This window comes from Neodiprion pinetum, chromosome 2 (assembly GCF_021155775.2).
Source record: "Neodiprion pinetum isolate iyNeoPine1 chromosome 2, iyNeoPine1.2, whole genome shotgun sequence".
NCBI classification, from domain to species: domain Eukaryota; kingdom Metazoa; phylum Arthropoda; class Insecta; order Hymenoptera; family Diprionidae; genus Neodiprion; species Neodiprion pinetum.
The window spans coordinates 40865552-40885757 of record NC_060233.1 but is presented as its reverse complement, the minus strand read 5'-3'; the positions used below and the strand labels follow the sequence as shown (position 1 = coordinate 40885757).

Genomic DNA, 20206 nt, shown 5'->3' with positions numbered 1-20206 from the left:
TGATGAAATGTTGAAAAGAAAAGGTAACTAAAATAAGAATTTTATTCTTTAGAATGGGTAACAAAATAAATACGGTCATTATAAGTGGTAATTGTACCTTATACAACACATTTTACAATTAAACATGAGGCGAAAGCCTTATGATTACAATGAGTATACGTAACGAAAATATTAACGGCTGTGAACTTTTTTGTCAATAAAAATCTGAAGGTCAAAGCACTGTGGGTCGAGGAATATGGAATCATTTTTCCTCACATGAAATGTCTCAAGTTTTATTCTCGTGAATCGTTATCGTTTAAATTATTTGGCTTTCCCGAAAGAGCAAAGATAATGCAGGGCATTAGAAAACACGGGGCGAGCGTAGTAGTGTGAAATAATAAACGGGGATTTGCAATCTAGGCCGAAAGGCGATCCGTGCGAAGAATTCAGGCCGACATACTAGAGCATAAAATCTACTTTCTAATTTAATTCACGATAATATTGTCACTCCTAATTGCTATATAGATTAGACGACACGTCGATAGGCGACAGTGCATTGTACACGTTATACATGTTCCGATACCTACATAGCCGTGATCCAAAGTCCGCCAGACGTAGATCCATCTGATACTAAACTGTACTCAGACGTACCGGATATAGATATGGCTAGTTGTACGATAAGAGGTAACATTAAATATAAAATGTGAATAGAATAAGGATTAATATAATAATAGTATTTACAATTTTATCAAAACTGTACACGATTAAAGAAGGTCAAGTTACATTTTGAACAGCGCCACGTCTCAAATATGTAGGCGAATATTTTCAAATATATAAGAAAGTAAACAAATTTCTTTTTCAGACGTGACAATGCAGATCTATGATTTTATCACATTTTGTTACTCTACAACAATGTTGAGTTCAGCAGCAGCTTAGACCGGTCGTTATTTCAAAGGGTCAGAGGATATAATTCCTAATCAAAGTTACGCAACTTCGTGTAGAAATTGAGAAAAAAGTCTAATGATAATGATAACAGTAATAATATTAATAATAACGCACGAAGATCCTAATAATGTTTGAGGCGCTGCTTCGGTAAGCTGCTGCGATCAACCGGTAGCGTCGAGACGTAGGATCCTACGAAAAATACAATTATTTATAAATACACAAGCATAATCACCGATCGTCAGCGCGAATCGGTAAATTCAGCTTATCGTCGATCTGATCCACGCCACGTTGGACGAGATCTGATCGTAGAGTCTCGGCCGTTCGACTCCAGCCTTAGAGCACGCTATTCTCCAGCTTCCAACACCTGCCAGAGCCCATCTTCGAGCGTCTCCAAGGAGACAGAGCATCGGACTTCCGGCCACCTCTTCTTCCTGCAAGTCGAAGTAAAACATTCAATGAATTCTCGGCAGTAATTCACTCGTCGCATCTGCAATTCCAACTCGAACGTTGAAACTTTTGTTCAATTCCCGCGTGCATTTCGTACTATTGCTGTAATTCACACTCACGTTGCAATCGTCGTTGGAATAGGCTGCCTCGGTGCATACGGTGTTCATCGAAACTATGCTGATATTTTCACATCGTGGCATGGCGCTGTGTTGGAGCTGCACCCTCTGCAAAAGGTCACCTGTTGATAATAAGAGGATTTGTTGAAATTGGATCGAGTCGAATGTTACCGCAGCGATATAAGTTCCTCATGCCGTTTTTCAGATCTCCTCTTCAACACGACATGAGAATGACGCATATGACTCTGGTGAAAATTATACCTGCATTATGGTATGGTATTTGCGAATGCAGCACGCTGAGTGGCTGAAACTGGTTGACATAAGAGGCGATGCGAGGCGTTGCGTTGTTTACGCAAAGATTGAATTTCACACGCGGCTTAATTATACTTCGCTAAACAAGCCGAGGATACTGGGTAGGTATAAGTACTGTGGCGGAGTTGGCTGGTCGAGATTATTCAAAGAAATCTCACGCGTGTATGGACATGTGTGCGTGCGTTATACGGACAAGAAATTGAGGAATCGATTTAGCTATATACATAGGTATTTACACGAACGTTATCTAGGACGAATAACGTCTTTTTATACCATTAGCGGTTCATTATCACCGTAGGGTCAAGCTAATTCGTAACGGAAGATTACCGGATGCCGATAGGCAAACAAGATATTGGAAAAAAAAAATAAATAAATAAAAATACATTTCTCCTCTCTAGAATTTCTCCCATTGAAATTCCTTTGCAAGTTTGTTCACCTCACAGTTTATTAATTATCTACGAACCCGATGCGATGGATCGATTGAATTATTTTCAGTGCTGTTGTTTTTGTACCCGTTATTGTGTACGGTTACATGTTACATGTGCATGTCTATGTTTTTTTTTCTTCGCTTCTCAGCTACGGTGTTGTAACCAGAATATAATTAGGAGGCTTTTGAAAGCGCGACACGTATGGAGATAAATATTTAACCAGGTTTGGTATAACAGGTAGAGCAAAATATTACGAAATGTATGTACCAATAAGTCTCGGTAAGCCGAACGCGGCTCGCGGACGATTCGAGGTGTTTCGTCAGTCATCGATTTCTTTTTCCTCTCTTATTTTTCATGTGAAGTTCAATTTTTTTTATTCAATTTTCCAAGCGATTATCAGGATCTTTTTTGTCCGTATCTCTTAAAGTGTACCGCTCGTCGAGAAATATGCTGCAGATTTTTAAATTCTTACGGTTTCTCGCCCAGCCGAGGGTGTTGCACGAGGAGTTACCGGCAGGCGGGAGAGGGTCCTCGTTCGAGGGCAGACAAACCGGTCTGACAAAGTCTGAAAAGGCAGCCACATGCTGGTCCAGCTTCAAGAGGACAATGCCGCTTCCTTCAACCGGCGACTTGACCATCCCCACGATTCGGCGCTCCTGTTGCCACGGCGATGAGCTCGAGAGTCTGACGGTACCAAGTCGGGCGACCCATTCAGCCTTCGGTTGCCTGAGAGATGATTATCCGAAATTGCACAAAAGATCTTCAAGGTCGCCATAATTAGCGGTGGAAAAAATTTCGTGAAAGTAATAAAACAGACAAAAGTCGTTGAAGAGCGACGAATGGCCGTGACGGCTGTGATCAACAGCTCGGGATAATTATATGTAAGCCTGTAACGTGCTCGTCCTGATGTTGTAAATCAGGTATATCGCTGACAAACACAGTCACGTACCCTTGGAAACATGTACCGGTTGTGAGGAGCCAACTGGACGAGACGAGGGTCGCGTCGCAGACGTGAACCTTCTGCTTGAAAAGCGCCACGTGCCAGGGCCAGTCACCGGGGGCTGCCATTTTGCCCAGACTCTGAACTCTGCCCTTGCCACGGAGGGCCTGAATCCCGCATTCTGAAAGAACGGATGTTAAACGTCCGAGTGTAAGCTGACGATGAAAATTGACGGTAATGAAATGGGACCGGTAATTCCAGAAACTCGAGAGTCTCGTCTTCTCCAGCAGCTTACCCAGCTCCGAACATCGCACGTACATGACCTCTTTGCTGGGGCACGGAGCACGGACGAACGTGATTTCCGACGCTGAGGGGTCCTCCATGTGCACGTAGGCCACGTCGTCCTCTTCGTCTATCTTCACTTCTACAGACTCGACCCCCCTGCCGATTAAACAGGATGTTTAGATCATTTTTGAAGGTGATGTCAACATTCGACAGAGGATACGGGACCGGTATCAGAGTCGAAGTATTTCAAGAAATCGCAGTCGCATGTGGTCTGAGACAAAAACTTCACGCTTCTCTACTTTAAAATTGATCTGTAGTTCAGTTATCCTTTTTCGAGCATCATTGGAAAAGAAATCCACCCCACTGCATCAGGCTACTTTCTTCTCGTCGTAATTTGGCCGACTCTCAAAATCCGCGACCTTTGTACATCCGCAAATGCGTCACTGTTGGCTACAGTACATTGTAGGTCTATAAAGAGTCCAAGCAGCGTGACTTTCTGCGAGAAGGACCCGAGCAATGTATCACGGATGGTATTCGAAAGGTTGATGATACGTTTATCCTAAGAACATGGCAAGGCAAGAGAAATGCTGCAGTGTCCTCGGCATTCGTTCGCTGAATTGCAGATCGTGACAGGAGATGAATACAAATAAGATGTCAGATAGGTATAAGGAGTAGAAAACTCACGTGTAGCTCAACAAGGTACAGAGAGAGCTCGCCGCTGTTTGGAGCACCGTCTCCATCTCCGGCGCCGGGAGAGTTGAATTCAGGTTTTCGGTACAGAGCTTTCCAATGCTACCCTTCTCGTTGAATATCACGTAACCCTCTCGATTGTACTGGGCATAATGCGGGGTATCCGCGGGCATTAATCTCAACGAACTCAAATTCGGGGCCAGAGTAACTGCGTTGAAGAAAAGGAGAGAAGCGTTATCACTTAAAGCGGACTGACAAAGTATCCTGCACAGTTACGATCATTCGTAAAAGATTCCTTTTTTTTTACTTACGACAGTCTTTTTCGTCGCTTCCGTTAGGACAGTCGATTTTTCCGTCGCATCTTTTACTCCGAGGTATGCAAACTCTTCCAATTCCACAATGGAGGCTGTTCTCTTGACAGTATGAGCAGCCTTTTTCGTCGGAAAGATCAGGGCAATCGATAATGCCGTCGCATACTCGAGGTGACAGTGCTTTGGCCTGAAGATCCTGAACACAGCCTATAAAAGAATAAGAAGCATTAAGACGTGTTTCGTGTTCCGTGAAACGTGTTGTATAAGCTTTATCATTCAAGTTTGACGAAAGCGAAATAATAAATTGCCGTTTCAGACATCAACGAAAGCACTTTTGGAGATGCAAAAAAAAAAACTTTTTTATAACTGGTCCAGTTTATGTGTAAGACTTGTATATCTGGATGGAGATCGACTTTCCCTGCCGGGGTCGCTGTCCTGTTCATTGACCTTTCTTTCACCTCATCAGAATGATAACCCCCGGCAGGTTTTTACGACTCACGGTCATACAAGCGTCGGTGGAATTTTTATTTTCATTCGAGAAAAGAAATTTGCCCATACTTACGGGGAAATATTTACCTTGGAAGAGAAAAGGAATTTACCGTCTCCACGGATTCTTATACAAATTCCAAACCGAATTCTTACCCGGTTTTGGTCTGCAGCTTCCGGGACCAGCGTACTCGGGGAAATTGGAGCAGTCTAAAGCGTCGCGAATTCTGTCCGGCAGACGATTTCCGCAACCATTCCAAAACTCTCGACAAAAACTCCGGCAAGGTAGATGGAGTCTGTCTTCATGCGGACCCGGCAAACATGCCGGCTGTAATACTTGGCAGACGAAGTCGTAGGCCAGACGGTAACATTCAGCGTCGACGAGCTCTCTGTATGGAAGAGCGTTACAACTTGTATGTACATTAGTAAAACAAACGCATTTACATGATGAATGAGCATCTAAATTCACAACGCGTCCTCGCTCTACAGGTGACAAGGTGACACAAGGTGACTATCGAGCAAGTATTACAGTTATATCGACTCGGGATGGAATTTAAGGCTGGGTCGCATTTAAATCAAAATTCACTGGTTGCACAAGATATCTTGATTCTCATGCAAGGCTCACCACAGTTTTTTTCAACAAAAATTCAGAACTCTTACAGATATGAAGAATCACGTCACTACCGCCAACCTCTACTGTGATCCACAATTTTTGTTCCAAGCATCGAAGTGAATTGTCAACATCGTAATACCATCTGCTCTCCTTTCCTCAACCGATTTTCCAATTCTCACCTGAAAGCGATAACGTCGTTTTGAACATCCTGAAGAGACCGATGCCCCAGGACGTTGGGATAGGAAGTGACGTTGTAGGGCAGATGTTTGCAGTATCCGAGACCAAGCTTGGAGCATCTTCTCGGGGGCGGAGGTGTGGTTGTCGGCGGAAGTGTGGAGGCGGTAGTTTGTAGAACGACCTGAGCAGTGAGAGCCTCTCGACTTTCCTGCACCTCGACACTCTTCGGATCGACCGTTAAGTTTCCTAGGTACTTGGGCGACCCGGGGGATATCTCTTGCGCAAGAACCTCGGCCACATCAGCGGCAGTTATTGTACGGTACCGAGGATCGAATCTTACGTCGAAGTGTACCACTAGGTCACGGCCGTCGACACTGGAACCAAAAGAGAATCGTTCTACGTTGCCGTTCTCCGCTTTTAATCCGGATAATTCTTCGCACGGCAGCTTGTGCGGTAAGCGGCGAAGATGGGATCGGCCAGCTGAGCGGCAAAGATGCTCCATAAAAGAGTCTATGACACACCCCGGCAGTTTCTCTTATCTGCATCGTGCCTCAACTATAGCGGTGTAATTTCACCACGCATGCATTATAGGAAAGCGGCACTCGATGAGAGAGAACCTGACGGAATTATTCGCGAATTGAATGGTTGAACTCAAGCGTCTCCGTATTGCTCGGGATTTGTCCCATGAGATTGAATTAGCCAAATTGTTATTACCGAATTTATGCAAATGGAGTATCAATATCGAGGTAAGCTATATAAGTGTCGTAATCGAGCAATCCACTATGGATGTTTTATCGGTGGTTGAGTGGATTGAACGATGTGTTAAATAACGAGAAAGTTTTGGAGGAAAGTCTGTTTTTAAATCGTGCGTTCAACGAGGGAGAAAGAAAAAGGAGATCTTTTTTTTTCGTTCAACATATTCCGGCTCAAATTTTTTCCTCGCGACAAGTAAGTGACTCATGATGATAGCGCGTAACGGTGCCTTACGCTTCGTCATGCGAGAGAAAGAGTTTGTTAAATACTGAACAAGACACAAAGAAAGTAGTTGTACATGAAATACAGGATGAGTCGAGTATTCGACAGGATGCATCCATCAAAATGCAGAACAAAGAAGAAAGAAATAAAGAAAGAAAGAATCGTTCAACATCAACAATCAATTAGGTAAACGTCGGCTGAGGTGAAAGGTGACTCTGTTGACCGTTTTTTATTGTAGGTATCCTGCAGTCTAAACGGGCAATCTAGACTTGCGAAATGAGGATTCATGGATATTGAAGCCGCGAATAAACGTTGAGAAATAAAAAAAGAAAAGAAAAAAACGACACGAGGATTCTTATAATTTCATAGACTCACCCGTCTAGGGCGAGAATCTCAGTGGCCAAGAAGTAGAACCTCAGAGTGCTTCTTCTAAACACGAGATTCAACCGGTCTCTGTACTCTCTCGATCGAATACGGAAGGCCTCTGTGGACGGGTCCGCTAAATCGCTGACAAAAACATCACCGTCGACGACACGGAACGTCGCCAAAAATACCTGGTCTCCGGGCGGTTCCGCGCTGAGAAATGTGTCTGAAAGTAAAGTAAACCTCAATTTTATGCTCGACATCATTCCGTAAAGAATGATTAAAAATAAAACGGGAGAAAAAACAGCAACCAGTATAGCGAATAATCACCATCCTTGATCGCTTCACACTCTATAAACACGATTGTGCCAATCGAAGCGTTAAACACTCTTGAAAGCGCGTATAATGCAACTTGGTGAAAGGTCTTTCGAATTCGCTCGAAGTTCCTCATGCAGTTTCAAATCATTCAATCGCTCAACGATTTATCATTCTATGCAGTTATTGACACAAAGTTCTGACGGGTTGCCCATTCCGTGATCAAAGTGTACACCTTACTGTTCAATCGCAACTTCGCAAGCGACGTCAGAAAACTTCGGGCGACCTCAACAGAATTGTAAAAAGTGGTCACCTAGTCTACGACTGAATTCAAAGATGGCACAAATTCTGACAGTGATAATTTTATGAAATTTTTCAAGGCTTTGCAGTGTGAAAACCGGTTGATCCAACCACCCGTGGTCAAAAGTCCCTTACTTTACGAACTCCACGCGATGCAGCTACCGTACTTTCAATGGATAACCCGAATTCACACCGTGCTTTCGCTTGTACCTACTGAAATACAGTTTTCTCTGCTTCGAAGCTGATTTTTGTAAATTTGATACCAACGTCCTTCATGCCTACAAACCACTGAGACACGGCATCGTCAGACAATAAAATAAAAATCAAAAAATGAAGTAAAAACAGATCCAAAAAAACATCACGATGCCACGGGCATAAATTTACAGCACGTTGTGGGTCAGTGAGGTCACCGCCGAGGCTTGGACAAGGACGCTTCTCCCTCGGTCAGCCGCCTCCGGGTACGAAGCACGTCATTGGCGGGGACGAGAGCCGCTACATGATCGGCGTCGAGGCGGGAATCGGTAAATCGGTAAATCGGTCAACCCGTTAAGCCGTTTGGAGCGTGGCACAGCGGCTGAATGGGCGCTTCCGGTGCTCTGGGCTTTTCGTATTATCTCTAAGAGTAGTCGTTGAATCGAAAAAGCATGCCATACGCTCATTTCCTGCGACCATGCGCGGAAATAATTATATTCGAGACTTGCCGAGTCGCTCATGGCTTACGTCCGATGGTTGAACGAACCTCGCGGTCTCCGCACGAAAACGGTAACCCGCCTCGGTAAATGTGCGGTAACAACTCATTTGAGAAACTCGAATACCGTTTTGTTGTCTGATGTAATAATTCAATTTTGCTGGTACCTATGTACATATAGCGAGTATATATGTGTAAGGGAGACCGCGGACAAAAATCGGCTAAAACATCTCGCCTGCACTTGCGAAATAATATTAGATATATTCATACTAATGCGGTTTCAGCCGTGAAAATCGTTTCAAATCTAACTGTATACCCTGACGTACCAGTAACGTTTAATTGAGATTGAACTCTAGTCACAGGTAATATCGCGGAGTCTTCCGATATTACTTTCATACGAATGCTGTTAACTTTTTTTCGTTTATTATTATTTGCAAACTTCCGTTAATTTTAAGAGAAACCGTAGAATTCATTCGCTAGCGCGATTGCCAAATACCGGTACGATAACGCATCTTGATCAGAAACGTATTTCCTGCATAAATTCGCTAACGCGTGACGTAAAACCGCATTTAATTCACGAGGCAATTTGGGAATATATCGCAAAACAGCATAATCCCCGCGTATCGCTGAATAATCACGTGAGTGAATCAATTAAGGATAATAGAGTTCGTATTGACATGCAGTTAGAAAGGTAAACGGGTACCGTTAGACACGATTCTAAAGCGAGTGCGATAGTCTTTATGTGTATGTCTGCCTTTGCCTTACATATTACGTGTGATTGTATATATGTAAATGTAAGATGCGCGGTATCGTGTTGCACTTTGACGGAGTGTTTTAGCACCGTGAATTCCTCTGTGAATAGAAACTAATTGATACCCTATAAATTAGAAACTATTTCTCTCGGTGTGCGGTCCGTTATAGCTCTCCCTCCCTTCCTCCCCCTCTTTCTCTTTGATTCAACACCGATTCGTTCGCCCGCGTGATAACGGCGTGAAAAGTGGAGGAACATAAAGAAACAATAAAATTACAGAAAAAAAAAATAAATAAATAAAAAAACATTATTTCCAACCGGGACATCGGAGAATCGCGGTTTCGCTCCAAGTCAGTTTTCCCTCAGCCGCAATTAAGATCGCGGCTACATTAAGTCGGTGAGAGGTTGCACTTCTAATCGAACTACTTTCAGCCTACTTCGTTTTGGTATGCCTAAGGTACCTCGTACTCACATCCAAGGTAAATCGCAACACCGGCGAATAGCAGGAATAGCAAAAAGGCAGCAAGGACGCAGCATCCGCAACGATACTGACCGCCGAGTTTCCTCGTAAATCTGATGTCGCTGTCGGACGATAAGATCGAGCTTGGTGTTCCAGCTCGACTGAATCGACGCGTGCTCACCGTGCTCACTGAGATCTGAAAAAAATAATTAATAATTTGACAAACGTCTGGGTACCCCGTTGTTTTTTTTTTTTTTTTTGTTTTTTTCTCAAAATGCCTTTTAGATTTGTAATTGCAATAAATGATATTGATCGTCGTATCTTAATTTCTTATAGTAGTGTTCGGCAAAGTTTTTGAGCACTCCGTTACATCTGATTCAGAATTTCGTGCCCTAGTATTTTGCACAAGAATAAAAAATAAAAAAGACTCGAAAAAAAAAAATTATAGAGAACCAAGAAAGAAAAATTTTCTACAATATTTTATGCTATTGTAACTGATGCAAAAATGAAAGGCTATGTATACACAGGTCGCGAGATATCCGCAAATAAATTCTAAACACCAAGTAAAGTAGCGGTGTTACGGATTCAATACCTTTTTTGTACGTATATATAGGTTTTCTCGCAACGGCGTTAAACTTTCCTCTGCGGTATAGAAGTTTCTCTAGGTAGTTAGGTAGGTATATTACATCTAACCACGTAGGCGTTACTGTTTAAAAAACTCTACTCTCTCACTGATGCAACTCAACTTGTACATCTTTGCCATTAAATTTTCCCGTGTCTCAACGCGAGCGACTCGAGGTATTTTCTATAACCACAATTCATTTATTACCGACGGTCCGACGGCGTGAAATCGACGATTATTATATTTTTTACTACAGGTGCACAGCGAGTGAAAGGATTCGTTGAGCCGGCTGATATTTACGTACGACTGACAATGAACCAAATGTGGCGATCGAATGTTGCGAAACCTGGTTGAAAAAGGCATTCGAGTTCGAACGAATCCTTGAGCAAGGAATCCCACGATTCAGTTGGTAGTGGAAGTTTATGGTGGAAAAAGGCCGAGTATTTTCGCCTTTTTCCAACATTCCACGATCCGAGAGACTACGCGGTATCATCGACACGCCTGTAACTTTAGAAGCATTCTTCGCCGGGTCAGCAAAAGCACATCGATTCCTCGGAGGAAAAAGCCCCACGCCCTAAAGCGATGAAATGTTACGACTGGCACACGCTTGGTCCGTAGATGCAGAGTGCTTTCTTATTGCAAGAACTACGCTCGAGTCTTTTAGCAGCATCGAGTTGCTCAAGCGAAACTCTGCAGCAATGGCCTCGGAGAGTGGGTGGATGAATATCTCTAGCTCCATGCGGGTGTATTCTACTCCTCCTCAATTTCGACCATCGGCAATCGACTTTTTCCAACCGTTCTACCTTTTGCTCGTCGTAGTAATTCCGGGAGGCTGCGAACGCTTCTTGGAACTCGAATATCACTGGGTCGAAAGAGAACTCGCGGATCTAGATCACCGCGGAATAACAGTAGTACGACAATTAATATTCGTTGCACGCGATACACGCGTACCAATATCTGTGGCAGCAGTGAAAGACGATGAGTTCTATGAAATTTTTACAAATTGCACTTATTCCTAACAAATTTTACGCCGTCGTCCGAATGGCGTACCATTTTTTATTTCCTTCTCTCCTCTTTAGTGCGTGCTTTAATTGCCGTATACACAAGCATCGTTCAGCCAAAGGCCACGTGCGGCGGGTTCAAGACTATGTATAATTAAGGAGGTCGTATCATTTCGTGTCATCGTCCATTTAAACTTTGTAACGGTCGCAGGGAGTCGTTTCACATTTTAGTGGGTTCGCTATCAAACGTCATCTCGGCTGGGCTCGGGGTGTTTTTCCATGCATTATTACACGCGTATCCTGCAAGCTGCGTGCTTAGGAACGGCTGAATGCTTGGATGCCCACAAACAGCTTTGCTCGACAATAGAACTGGTCTATAGCGCGCTTCGAAGCCTCAAGCGCAGGCTTTAACGACGAGAAAAACGAGCCAAAGCTGCATTACATTATTGCAGATACAGTCAATTAGCCGTCAGGCTACCCGGTTCTGCGTCATTCCCTCCACCCACTAACCGGAATTGATTTAAAAAAATATCGGTATACGTTCGCTTCCCGATCCACGAACTGCGATTGTTTTCTCCAGTCGGCTTCTAATTGTAAGTGGAATACGTCTCCGGGAGAAATGACACGCTCTGATTTCATCTCGTCATTCTTTAATTTCACTCAATTACACAGACGGTTTAAAACTGGGCCAAGCATGATTTTAATTTTTTAATTATACTATCGTGTGTACAGTCATTCAAAGATCGAGTAGCTCCGGATCCGCCATGAAAAGCATGACTCTTCAACTTGCAAAGCTAATCGCAGACGGTTTTACGCGGCGTTACGATTCTACCAGAACCAAACTGAAACTTTGGTTTCTGGGATAAAAAACGAGTAAACCCCGTAACTATGCACACAATCATGCAAAAAAGCGGAAGCTCGAGACACCGAGAGCTCTTGATTGTTACGAGATACTTCAAAAACTGCGGGTTACCTATGCCCGTGAAAAACAGACGAAATTTAATTAGTCAGCGAACATCTTAAAGCGATTGCACGAAACCACGCGTGCTCTTTATATGCACGCGAATGAAGTATGCGAGAGTTATAAGGTCGTAGCTGACTGTGAGAATCGCTCGACATGATTTCAGAAGCGACATTCCACGAGGATACATATCGATTCGGTAAGTGATCGTGACGTGACTGACTCGGAGGATCGAGATTGATCGGTAAAAGTGAGAAAACCGAAGAACAGAAGCTTGCCTCGTGATTTCTTATTTGGGATAATTTTTTGCGCCGCGTCTAGACGCTCTGTCGGGAATCACGGAGATGTGCAGGAACAATGGATCCTGCGGGAGATGTCGAGCGGCGAAGAATCGAGATTACGTAGTTATACCTACTTCGGGCGAAGTAGACTCGGGAATAATTGGTATTAACTAACGTTGCGTAAGGTCGGTTACATCTTTAATCCATGAGAAAATCAGCCCGAATATAAATGTAATTCAAAGTAAGAGGCTGCCCGTGCAGGAGTGCGAGCACATGTTTTTGCGTTGGAGTGGGATCATCGCGTGCCAGCGATATATTATTGTAATACCGAGCAGTGAGATTTCTCAAATAAATATACGACCGGTTTTGAACAATGCCTCTAGCTGCGGGCGCGATTGCCCGACGACTATTACAATAAACATTTTACCTGAAACTTTTTTTAACGGCATACGCCCAGCTCTCCGCTTTACCACGTCTGTTTGCGCGATTTCTAAACCGTATCTGCGCTGAGAGTTTCCCGCAGAAGTACGTGACTTATACGGTGACCGCGTAAAGCCATAATTTGGGAGCGGAGAATTATATGCGCGTGCTGTTGTAGAATCAGTCGGGGAATTATTGCTGAAAGTATCGGTGCTGATACCGCGAGATGGGTTTTGCTTGAATTCCAGACAATGGTGTCGGCGGCTCGGCATTGTTAGGAAATTTCTAAGCCTCCGGCACACTCCCAAGCCTAGGTTGAAGATTCTGGAGCGACTTCGCGCGGCGTCCAACAGCCGCTGCTGCATCATGGATCTCTTTGTGCACTTGCATGCGGAGAATCTAGGGTAACACGTACACATTTTATACGCTTCTAGGTGCCGCTTGTCATTCGATATCTATCCAGCCAACCGCGGAGATAAAAGTTCTCTCCGGTTACGCAACCACGCAAAAAGGTCAAGCGATGCGACAACTCCGTGCAAGAAGGACGCGTATCTTCTTTTCATCAGGTCTTTGCACGCCTACGTACAATATTGCTTGTTTAATTTGTTTAATGTTATACAATGTTAGATATGTCTTACTAACTCGATGAGTACATATTTTCCGAAAATTTATCGTTCATTCTTCTCCTCTTCGTGTTTTCACACGTCAAGAATACATCATCAGTAATTACACAACCATGCGGACCGAGGAAATATGCAATAACGATTGTTTTTCATTTTTTTTTTTTTCATCTTCGTAGATAAACCAACAAAAGCCCAAGTGTCCGAAATGCGGTAGGTATGTTATACGTTTGATTTGACGTAAGTGTACACGACTAACTAAGGAACAATTCACTTGTCTGGAGGTGAATGTGAACGTTCAAGGCTGGATGAGGATTCGAAAGTAGAATTCAATGTCAACCTACACAGCGACGCCAGATAAGAGGGTAAAAAGCTACGAAAGAATCAACCAGCTGGGTAGGATATTCTCGAGTCTATGTTGTACAAGGTACCTCCCCCCCAAAAACAAAAAACGCCGGTACAAACTTCCGCCTGAAATGAAAATTTTCAGCGCCACTCGAAATCGTACGTATACTATAAAGCAGCGAAGAATATTAACCAATGGTCTTATACAGCACAGTGTAAGAAACCAGAAGATTAAAAGTACACTAAAGGCTAAGCAAGACGGATGTGAAAGTGGAAATCTAAATTCACCGGATTTCTTAAAGGCTTTTCTAGGCAATTTCAAGCTTTCTTGATTACCCATCAAGTCAAATGATCGGGTAGATGTGCAATACCGGGTAATAACAGTGTCTCTGAGATAAGCAATATTCCAAGTTAGAAGTACCGAAGTTCTTACTTATTAGGTCGGTAATCTGTGTCGAAATGGTAATAATCATTATTTTGTTACGGGCCTGAGGAGGTTTGATTCGACGAGCGGTTATCGAATCACCTCTATACCCACCCAAGATGTTATTTGGGTGATTCGGGTTCGGTCTCGTCGCTGTTCGCAATCCGGAAACGATGGAAGGAGTGATAATGAGACGAAGAAGGTGTGCCTTCTGGTTCTCTAAAGGCTTTATTAAAACTGAGAAATGTGTTATTGCGTAACTAGGTGATTTGGATTGGGAATAAGTGATATGATTATTCAGACTGGAACTGAGGTTGAACTTGGAAGTTAGAGTTGAAGTTGATCATACGAACATTGGAATAGGACTGATCAAGAGCTGGTAAAGAGCAGGGGTAGACGAAATGTGCGTAAATTCGGAATGGTGGGGAATAGAATTAGCAGAGTCGGCAAAAAGCGAGTAGCGTTAACCAGGATGGAAATAGGAGGACAGGAATGAGGCGATAAGATTACTTGCAAGGATCGTGGGAGTGCGATGAGATGAGGGAGACGTGTGGCGATACGCCGGACGTGATAATTTCCTCACTGATTTCTTTCTGCTGCGATCTCAGATCACGACTGGCCATCAGTGATCACGACTGGTCACAGCTCACGCACTAGCGGTCGCATCACTGCCTTCCAGACGAACATAATAATCAAGCAAATTACTCCTCGAGGATGAATTCAATCGCCGTACTTGCAAATCGATGCGCGCTATTCCGTGTCAAGAATCGCATTATACGTAATGTCGTAAGGCTCTCGCTCTGCGTTGCCCAAAAGTTGCGTAAGGTCTTTTAACACCGTATTTCAACCCTGGATCCAGTTATAATGCTCGCGTCGTGCGGGTCACGCAAAACAAAAAACGACGATTTTTATTCAGTCGTAGGTGTGTAACTTCGTGTTCGCAGATAGCTTGTCTTGAGATGCCACGCCACTTCATAGGGCGATGGAAAAACGCGCGTAGTTCAGGGTAGCGACTCGATTGTGAGTCGTTGATCTGGATCGAGTCGAGCGATAGTTTCTAGACTCCGTCGTCGTCAGCTAGAGTCTAGGATCTAGATATTGGGGCAGCGCCCAGAGGATATCGGGTTGACGGCGTGTCCCGGCTCGAAACTGCCATACGAATGACTGGGCGGCGTCGAGGAAGTTAACGGTATCACAAAACAAGCCTCTGAGCAGATGTCAGCGAGGCTGTTCAACCCCGAGGCGATAATCGCGGCTCCGCAGCGCAAAACCGCGTTGTGGGTGACCCACTGCAGAGTACGTGCGTACGTATTCGAGCTTGCGAGGTCGTCGAAGAACAAGGTCGCATTGTCCCTGAGCGAAGCACCATGGAGGCAGCTTTCAGAGGTATAATCGCCAAGGCGAGGCCGGAACCGAATGGCGACCGTTCGATTGTGCAGATCTCAGTGATGTCAATCACCGTTTCCGCGTCACGGTGAATTTTTAATCAGTTTTACTGCATTCAGTTACACACGAGCATTGTCAAGTGACTGAGTATTTTCATCTGTGTTACCGGCGTGACTCAACTTCGGAAAATATAAATCATATAGTCACGATACGGTTATTTTTTAAGTCTATGGTAGTCTTAACATCTTCTCTGTTAATAAGGTCAAGAGTCCAATTCAAAAGTCCGGAATCTTGTCGACTTTTCTGAGAAATTCATCTTCAACGTAAATGTCCGTCGAAACGGAAACGAAAGCCTGTAAGCCGTGGCTCATGTAGGTTATTTTTTATCGTGGGCTTAAAAAATGATGCGTAATTTGACTCGTTTGTCAAAGTTAACTCACACACGACGCTTTGAAACGAGAGTTGGTAAAACAAATGTTATATTGCTACAAGAGCCAAAATTAGTCACCTACCTACCTACTCGATAACAGTATTCAGCTTATGAACAGCTGTCATGCAGCTGTTTCATGCTGGGATACAGCGTACATAAAATTGAAAAATAAATGTAGATAATTACTTTTGGAAGAGTCGCAGGTGATGTTATACAGCTCTAACAGTTTTTATACTCTCCGAGCAATCAGTATATTCGGATTTTAAATTTGAATATTCTTTTAGCGCATCTACAACGTGTGGTAAAACTGCTGTGAAACACGAACCTCACAGCTGGGCACAAGAAGTCAGTGACTTTTTCATCGGCTTACCCCGATTCGCGATAGGTACCCGAATTTGACTTTAAAATGATAGCATTTAAACAGCGATCAAGATTTTTATCTCTTTCCCAAGACATACGGGCATTTCACAGCTACTCAATGACCGTAATACAAATGCGAGAAAATGAGGGGAAATTATAATATCAGCTAGGTAAAATCTCGGGATTCAATTATCTGTATAGAAAGTTTACGAAGCCTTCCGCGAGCGTCATGCAGGACTGAAAAAACAAATTGCCGACAATAATAACGTCGATTATGAAAAAAAAACCATTAGGCGTGAGGCGAGTTTTTAAACGAGCGAAATTCACTCGGCGGAAAATCTGAGTCCCTTAGTTCTCTGTACCCACCTGTCTTCTGAGAAAATTAACAAACGTGTCGTGGTAGTTTGGGTCACGTAAACTCTGTATTCGCGAAATAGCTTTCACTGACCACAGGAGTGCGAATATCAAAAGAAACGTGGTAGACAATTTGTAATACGTAGAGTAAAACCACTGTTTGTTTAAAGTTTTAGATCTCAAGTACGATTTTTTCTTAATGGATGAAGATTCTTCTTCACAAAAAACAAATGGTACAGAATAAGTAAGTGGTTCGTTTTTTTCGCGAACTGCCATGTAACGCGCATCACCGCACGGCAAGTAATATAATTATGAACGTCTGGTGCATCCGAACGATGGTTCAATTGTATGCAAATTCCAAAAGCAACAGGACTTCTCGAGCTAAGGTGCGGCTGGCTAAGAAAATATTTCAACCCTTTCTACTCCACCGTTCTTGCAGCTTATCGATGCAAGCTGCACTCCTTCACATGAAAAATGGAGTTCTTCCAAACAGAGTCAAATGCAATTTGACTTACCTTCGAATCCCACGAGCTTTTCCGCTTGTGCTCCACAGCTACAGTCATCTTAATTCACCTCAGTCCCACTCGGCGAACAGGAGCACTCCGTGCGAAACAACGACGCACAGAAAACAGTTTGCACTTGCGGCAGGACACTACAAATAACTTAACGCGGTGGGAAATCGCATCAAGAAACACATCGCTAAGTGTGCACGACTATGCACTCGCCAGTCTGCACTCGGTCACTTATATCGTTAGTGAAGTCTTCACTCGGTCACTGACTAGCGGCAGGCTCACCTCCGCCGAGTGTCATCTTTCGATCAACGGTTACTCTCCAAGTCTGTCGACGTAGACGCACAAGAAACCACGGTAGCACCAGAAGCCTCGCGCCCGACGCTAATCCGTTACAGAGCACGTCTTCCTTTCTTACCTCTTGATTTGCACCGTAGCAAAGCGTTGCTCGATTGACCTGGAACAGAAATGCGCAGATTTTATATCACGCAAAAAGCTTCCGGAGATGAACAGTATTTTCGAATACGATTTCCTGACAACGACGACTTGGAACTTGGCTCTTGACTTTAACCACGAACTCTGTAATATCGATTCATCCCTATAACTGCCACACTAATAATGCGATAGAATTCACAAGGTGATTCACGAGGTATATTTTCAGGATCAGTTCCATAATCGTACCTTTAATCGAAGAGGGTGGCAGGTGTCCAGTCGAGCGGCAGGTTAACTGAGTTCAAGTAGTCGTGTCCAGCCGGAGTCGGCCAGTCGGCCACACGCTTTGTCGGACTAAAGCTGAGGAAGTCCTGACTTCCAAGGATCTCGACCGGGAGGCGACAGTGAATTTCTCACGTGTCCAGGTGTCTTGGAACACGTCCGTACCTCTGCTCGGCTTCACGACGTGTGCTGCTGTGGACGTGATGCACTTTCACGTCTTACCGGTTCCTTGTTTAGCGTTTCGCAGGCGCGTGCTCGGCTCCTGTCGAAGAGAGCGTTGACTACGGTGAACATAAGGAGCTACGTACTACCGGACAGTACGGCGAACAGCTTATGTCTCCGCGTGCAATTGAGGCGGGTAATTAAAAATCTTTGTATCTTAACCCTGCCTCAAAGATTGTTACGATAGATCAACGATTGATCGCCAATCGCTTCAAGTCGCGGTGAAAGTGGGTATGGATATGTACGAGCTGTTGACAATCCTGATACTCGTTACAGCTTTAGATCAAACGTTAAGATGTATGCCGGTATAAACAGGACAATAATTCCTGTTATAGTTGCCAAATTCGATCGATTGATATTTCACAATGCGTCGTGATCGCTTTGCGTGAATGTGTCTGCACATTTTTGATAATGCTATTCCGCGCGGTAGGATGGAATTTCTTGGTATTTTATACGAATCGAGGACACCTTCCTCCTCTCAGCAATACCTTAGAGAGTCAAGTGTATTATGGAACGAGTAAACAACAAGAGGTTCCTGAGATAGTAACCCTACTCGGGTTGTTTAATCGTTAGTACTTCGCGTTTGTTGTTTTCAGTACCTAGAAGTCGAGATCGGTAAGATAGGATTTCGGTCAGTATGAACTCAAGACCAACGGATAATTGTCAGCCGAACTTTGAAATTAGTTTAAGATAAAAGGCTATCGGAAATGTTTCCAAGAGTTCTAGAAGCTCTCGAATCGCTTATAAGAACCACTGATCAATGAGGCAGATTACCTTTTATCCCGATGGTTATAGAGTCTTCGCTGATTTTTCGTTACAAGTCGAACACAGTTTTGAATGTGAAAAAAATTGCGTAACAAGGAGGCTTGGCTGTATGCCGTGAATCTAAAACGTAGAGCGCAGTGTAACCATCGTAACGATGTACCGTGAACCGTAATAGACTTTTTGGGTTTATCGAATTCACGATTCACGTAACAATTACAACTGAACTCGGATCGAGGAACGATGAGATTTCTTGTCTCGATTACATCTCGGCAGGTGCCGCCTCAGGGAATTAAAGTGAACAAATAATTAGCACTCACCTGCAGCAAGCGTACGGCGATCCGTTCACTTTGGCTCGTTCGAGTGGCCGATCCGCATTAGACCGTTCTGAATTTTTTACGTACCTACCAGCCTCTCAGCCTCCTGCCGGAGACACGAATGCCTACATTTACTTACGTTATAAATAATCCGAGTAGAACTTGCGGACAAACGCAGCCGTCGTAACGGTGGACGGAATAGAAGTAGATATAATGGCAACAGGGCACCTCTGCACTGCACTCGTGGGCGACACGGTGAACGGAATGTCAAGAGACTTAAAGGACTTGGAGGTGACCGCGTGCTTTTCTTCCTCCTTTACGATCCTGCTTTTATCGTCCTCGAGAGTAACGCTTACCCGACCTGCCAAACTCGCGTCTCACAACCAACTGACCGAGCCATGAGCTCTGCTCTTCTGTCCAAAACAACTCTCCGCTTGTCTACTCTGGATGTGGGTCGATGCTGTCTTTCTCGGATCAACCGGCATCGGTTTAGGCAGTGCCCTGAAGCTGCCTACCACGGACACTGTTCTCCAATGTATCGACGACATGAGCAGCACTGGTAATATTTTGCTATTTCGTCAGGAATTGCCAGATTCCATGTAAATTCCAAATCCTCCTATAGAATAAAACGAGAACTTGGGAATGCCGAATGGATTCTCGTGAGTAAATTTCGACACTATCGACAGAGTGCTGCATCCACATTCTTCGGCATCAGAGCGATGCAACCGGACCGTGACGAGGAGTGTTCGTCGGGTGACGCAGCAATATAACTTGTATACCGTAAATAACTGAATTCGATCCGTTATTATTCAATTATACACTCAGCAAAATATTCGATGGATCACTCGAGCATCCGATAAACGAAACTTGTTACTTCGTTCTTTGTGTTGTTGTAAC

General features: G+C 44.0%; 1 protein-coding gene across 2 annotated transcripts; it reads right to left on the bottom strand.

Moving 5' to 3' along the window:
- Positions 1-24: 24 nt before the first annotated feature.
- On the bottom strand, positions 25-19702 carry LOC124211715 (atrial natriuretic peptide-converting enzyme). Of its 2 annotated transcripts, none has more exons than XM_046611062.2 (14): positions 19313-19702; positions 17976-18270; positions 17301-17751; positions 9594-9777; positions 7080-7293; positions 5732-6103; positions 5096-5328; positions 4454-4660; positions 4137-4350; positions 3463-3608; positions 3177-3348; positions 2700-2953; positions 1491-1609; positions 25-1355 (listed from the first exon to the last, which is right to left on the bottom strand). In XM_046611062.2, exons 3-14 carry the CDS (start codon positions 17346-17348, stop codon positions 1182-1184), a joined length of 2337 nt encoding a protein of 778 aa, XP_046467018.1. In that variant the 5' UTR covers positions 17349-17751; positions 17976-18270; positions 19313-19702; the 3' UTR covers positions 25-1181. The 2 variants fall into 2 exon arrangements, with proteins under 2 accessions (XP_046467018.1, XP_046467019.1); XM_046611063.2 differs by having other exon boundaries at positions 19449-19702.
- Positions 19703-20206: the final 504 nt, after the last annotated feature.

Coding starts and splice junctions, on each gene's coding strand:
- LOC124211715 (XM_046611062.2), bottom strand. CDS start 17,348: ATGACTGTAGCTGTGGAGCACAAGCGGAAAAGCTCGTGGGATTCGAAG. Junction 5,329..5,731: donor AACGACGTTATCGCTTTCAG/GTGAGAATTGGA, acceptor TCTTCCATACAG/AGAGCTCGTCGACGCTGAAT. Junction 4,351..4,453: donor AAGCGACGAAAAAGACTGTC/GTAAGTAAAAAA, acceptor TCTTCAACGCAG/TTACTCTGGCCCCGAATTTG.